The following is a 5,211-nucleotide window of genomic DNA, read 5'->3' as shown; positions in this document are numbered from 1 at the left end:
ACCAACTTTTCGTAGGAGAAAGATAAGGCTTTCTGCTCCCATAAAGATTTATAGCCTCAGAAACCCTGTTCAGGGTCACTGTGAGTCAGAACTGACTCCGCAGCACACCACCACTTCCCTTGAGACCCCATACCTGTGGGTGTGGTCTGTGACTTCTGTGTGACCACTGCAATGAATTACTGAGCCCAACAGAGGAATAGAGGGTGTTATGGGAGGGAAGGTTTTTGTCGGGATTGGTAAAAAGGTTGGAGGTAGAAACATACCTGATCTCCGTCTCATAGGAGTCAGACTTGGACTATTGATCTAGATTCTTCCCTCTTGTGAAGTTAGAAGAGGTCAGCAATACCACCTCCATGCCATTTTTACAGAAACCCTTGATTTTTGTCCCCCCAAATTACTTTTATTAATAATTAGCTTTGTTCTTAGGCAAATTACTTAACCATTCTGAGTCTCAATTTTCTCATCTCTGAATGGGGCTAATTCTGCTATTTCTGCTTTACGGAGTTATGTGGGATAAAAAATGAGAAGATGAAGAGTAGAATGTGGTATGTAAGTGAAGGAATCAGATGATTATTCTTGCAGTGAGTGACCAGCAGACCATTATGAAGTGAGGAGCACTGTGGCCTGAGAGTCTGGCCTTTAACATTACTTAGCCTTTTCTCCCCCAGAAGACTTCAAGACAGGTGCTTTGCTCCAAGTCTGACAAGACATCATTCAGAAAGAGCTGATTGGGTGGCAATCTCCACTTTTCAGATTCATTTCTATGTGAGTCCATTGGTGCAAAGGTGCTGTTATATGTTTCTCACTTTGTTTATCTCTGATAACCTCTGTTTAACAGCTGCTTTCAATTTGTAGTTTTGATTTTTTTTTTTTTTTTTTGGTATTCCTTTCACCTTCCACATCTCTCCGTTTTTTGTTAGGTAGGTGACAGGATTCATTATTCAAGAAAGAGTTTCTGTGATTTTAACTGAGATTGTAAAGGTCAGTGTTGTGTTTCAGGGACACAAAAGATTGCATTTGTGCCAGAGTTCCCCTCTTTCCTGGAAGCATTTTAGTTGTGTCACAAGCATTATTTTCCCCGTGTTGATGACTTTGGAGAGGGGTTGTCATCAGCCACTGGACTTGGTCTAGGACTGACTCTCTTTCCCACGGACGAGGCCCCTGGATCCTCTATTGCTCCTGGGTGGAGTGTGGGCGTATAGTTTATCTCTAGGCCAGGACAATCTGCAGGTTTGGGAAGGCCATCAGTCATACCTACTGATACCCAGATCTGTTGTCACGGTACCCAGTGAACCATTGCCACTCCCACCCCACGTAGTGGTCTGAGCTTATGCTTGGCTGCTGTGGTAGGCACCTGAGTTAGCAGAACCCACCTTGGTGTGTTAGAAGAGTGCTTAAGGTGCATGAGGTGCTGGCCTACCTGCAGGCCTGCCATATTCACCCTGGGAGTCATGCTTGTCACCAGACACAGGTGACCTTCCATTGAGTCAAGACGGTTGCACTGGGGCTGAGCCACAAACACACATCGACATTTCTCTTTTGTGCTGCGGGCTCCTGACTGTCTTTGACTCTCTTTTAGAGCTCTGAGCTCTTCACCCTGACCTATGGGGCTCTGGTCACACAGCTCTGCAAGGACTATGAAAATGATGAAGATGTGAATAAACAGCTGGACAAAATGTGAGTGAGTCCTGGTGTGGGAGGGGCAGGAATGGGGCCAACAGCACACTGAGACTAGGATACTGTCCTGGAGAGCAGCTCCCACTGAGCACACAGTTGGGCACAATTTGGGCTCACTTCCCACTGAGCTCCATTATTGGGATGTTTTCAGTTTATCCCCATTTTTCTTTTGCCACTAACAGCATACTTTGAGACTATCATCCTGTAACTGCATGTTCTTTCATTTCCTTTTCAGGGGCTATAACATTGGCGTCCGACTAATTGAAGATTTTTTGGCACGGTCAAATGTTGGGAGGTGCCATGACTTTCGGGAAACTGCAGATGTCATCGCCAAGGTCATTATCTTGGGCCACCTGCTCATCCTGAAGGATTGCCACTGGGAGGCACTGCTTACCACTCTCTCCATCTTACTTAGTTGTTGTTAAGTGCCGTTGAGTTGGTTCTGACTTATAGTGACCCTATGTAGGGTTTCTGAGGAGCAGTTGGTGTGTTTGAACCACTGACCTTGCGGTTCAAACGACCTTGCAGTCCAGTGCTTTATCATACAGTGCCATACCAGGACTCCCTAGAATAGCCCTAAATCTCACAAAGCAGCTGTTTGGATCAAGGAAGCCTTCCTGGTGGTTTGGGACTAGCACAGATATTGAAAAAGAGAAGACTGGTTGGGTTTATCCCTGTAAAGCCCCCACTGAAATCTCAGCCAGATCCCCTCACTGAAGAGGCAGCAATAGGCTTTGGCCTCATATTAATCTAGCTTCACATTCTGTCTTGCGGGGGCCAGGACCAAACTTCGTCTCTCATACTTCAGACATATTGTCAGAAGGGACCAGTCTCTGGAAAAGAGTATCATGTTTGGTAAGGTGGAGGGTGAGAGAAAAAGAAGGCCCCCAGCAAAATGGATTGGCAAAGTGGCAGCATCAGTGGGTTCAAGCATGGCAAAAAGTGTGAGATTGGCCCAGGACCGGGCAGTGTTTCATTCTGTTGTGCATAGGGTCACTATGAGCCGGTACTGACTCGATGGCCCCTAACAACAATAACAGGTGACTCTTAACCTCTTTAATGGTCAGTTTCCTTATCTTTAAATAAAGAAAAACAGAACCTCTTCATGGGGTTTTTATAAGAAGTAAAGAATGATCTTGAACATTCAGGTAAAATGAATAGTGTCGTGCATATAGGAAATGTCTGTTGTTATTAATACTAATGTTCTATATCGTCGTGTTGATAATAAATAATAAGATACCTGTAGCTTTGTGGTGTCAGTTACCTGAAGGTGGGTACTTTCTGTGGTAGAACACACTGGCCATGCCCACATCCTAAACAGTGTTGGCAGTGGTGAGAACTTTGTTAGGGTTTAGAATTAGGCAGAAGAGAGGGAAAGATGTGTTTGGAGTAATTCTGCCCCAGTGGCCTATATTTGCTTTCAAGAAGATGGGTTCAAGTAGCACAGAGGACAGGGACATATGTCAGATGCAGGTTCAGGGCAGCTGTCCTGTTAGGTCAGTGTCCCTTCCCTGAGATGTGCAGGCAGACACTGGATTACTGTGTACAGTGCCTGAAGGAAAGAGCTGCTGAATTGTGCAGATGTTTTTCCTTTTTTATTCTTTGAATATCCAAAGCTCTCACATCTTGGCAGAGGCCACCATTTTGCTCCTGAGCAAAACTTAGCACCTATGTTTTATTTCTCTTACTTTCCCATTTGCCAGTCCCTTCCCCGTTGTCCAGCCTTTGCTGCTCTCACCCATGGTGCTGTTGTGTGTCCCCCCACAGGTGGCGTTTAAGATGTACTTGGGTATCACTCCAAGCATCACCAATTGGAGCCCAGCGGGTGACGAGTTCTCCCTCATTTTGGAAAATAACCCCTTGGTGGACTTTGTGGAACTTCCTGATAACCACTCATCCCTTATTTATTCCAATCTCTTGTGTGGGGTGTTGCGGGGAGCCTTGGAGATGGTGAGTGCAGTTCTTTGTCTTCTGAGACACCTGAAATGTAGTGTGGCCGTGATAAATGTTTGAATGAGTGAACAGGAGAGCACCAAGGGGAAGGCCTTGGGCTCCCCTAATGCTTTGCTGTCTAAGATGCTGCTGCTACTGGGTATAGGATTTCACATGATGAGGATCCTCTCCCTACTAGGCTAGGAGGTGATGCTGTCAGCTCCCAAGGCTCAGGAACATCCATACCCAGATTGTATTTCAAGTCTCATTCTTGGGTGTTCTTTGCTGAGTTCTTTCTTATAGGCCTTATCTTTTACAAGGAAACATTGGAGCTGGCAGCCTTGTCCCTAGAGGATACCTGTGAGAAACCTGTGTCCTCCCGGTCCCCCCTTTTTTATTGACTGCTCTGGATGAGCCATTTGTAGTCCCATTCCCAGAAGGCAGAGTTAGGCAGCTGCCCCTTCATTTTTCCATTGTCACCCAGGTCCAGATGGCTGTAGAAGCCAAGTTTGTCCAGGATACCCTAAAAGGAGACGGTGTGACAGAAATCCGGATGAGGTTCATCAGGCGGATTGAGGACAATCTCCCAGCGGGAGAGGAATGACCAACCCCAGGACTTGGAGCTGGCCAGCAGGAGCATTTGTTGGATCAGAAGCCCTCAGTGCTCCTTCTGCCTCCTAGAACTCAGTGACTCTCTAACACGGGTGTTATAGATCCTTCTCACTTTGTTTCCATTCTCCATGCTAATAAAGAGCAGAGTGTCCATTCACTCCAAGTGTGCACATTCACACGAAAAACTCTGAAAAGGGGCTGGATGTAGTCATCCTTGGTTGGATTCGAAAGAGTTCAAACCATTTTACATTCCTGATTGAATTTCCCAAAGCAAAACCCACTTTGACCCCAGTAAGAGACCTGTCTCATCTATCTGTAGGCCTCCAAAAAGCCTAAATTTCAAGGTTGTGGGAGTGGGGTGGGCAGGGATTGCTGGCTGTGGTGTGACACGCTCTAGTGCTTGCCAGGGAGGGGAGCCAGTCATTTGGAAACACTGGCTGGGAAGCCACTCCCCGCCCCATACCCCCAGGTCTCATTTTCCCTGATGTTTGGAGGCATCATCTCCTCTTTATACAGAGGGCCCATCTTTTTTTCTTACAAATTCTTCAATAAAAACATTCTTGAGTGAAATCCCAATCATATCCTGTGTTTTCTTTCTGCCTAGCCCTGGGAATTCTGTTACCATGGGATGAGGAGATCAGGTTGGTTTCTGGATCCTGCCTTGAATAGGGCTTGTCCCCTCAGACCAGATTCTAGGAAACCTGGGAGCTAATTCAAGCAAAGAATGTCCATTCAGAGTCTTTTGTAACCCTAGTTTTTGCCGCAAGATATATATGTAGACCTGCCTAAAATGGATTATCCTAGGCTCTTGACTACCAAGTTATAAGATTTGACTAGAAAGACCCTGGTATTGGGTATGATTTATTGTGTGCTTATTATGTGTCTGACACAACTGAGCATTTTGCATTATCTAACTCAAAATAATTCCATTTTTTAGTGAGGAGCATGAGTTGCTCAAGGCCATGTAACTAGTGAGTGGAGAAGTCAAGA

The 5,211-nt window shown here is 45.8% G+C and overlaps 1 protein-coding gene across 1 annotated transcript; it reads left to right on the top strand.

The window, feature by feature from the left end:
• Positions 1–1,585: 1,585 nt before the first annotated feature.
• On the top strand, positions 1,586–4,370 carry TRAPPC3 (trafficking protein particle complex 3). Its single transcript, XM_006867535.1, has 4 exons — positions 1,586–1,677; positions 1,913–2,012; positions 3,445–3,627; positions 4,094–4,370. Coding segments are annotated over exons 1-4 (405 nt in total). The 5' UTR covers positions 1,586–1,675; the 3' UTR covers positions 4,214–4,370.
• The last annotated feature ends 841 nt before the right edge of the window (positions 4,371–5,211 follow it).

The sequence above is a fragment of the Chrysochloris asiatica genome, unplaced genomic scaffold (assembly GCF_000296735.1).
Source record: "Chrysochloris asiatica unplaced genomic scaffold, ChrAsi1.0 scaffold00106, whole genome shotgun sequence".
NCBI lineage: Eukaryota > Metazoa > Chordata > Mammalia > Afrosoricida > Chrysochloridae > Chrysochloris > Chrysochloris asiatica.
This window is presented reverse-complemented; position numbering and strand designations above follow the sequence as displayed.

Coding starts and splice junctions, on each gene's coding strand:
- TRAPPC3 (XM_006867535.1), top strand. Junction 2,013..3,444: donor CTGCAGATGTCATCGCCAAG/GTCATTATCTTG, acceptor GTCCCCCCACAG/GTGGCGTTTAAGATGTACTT. Junction 3,628..4,093: donor TGCGGGGAGCCTTGGAGATG/GTGAGTGCAGTT, acceptor ATTGTCACCCAG/GTCCAGATGGCTGTAGAAGC.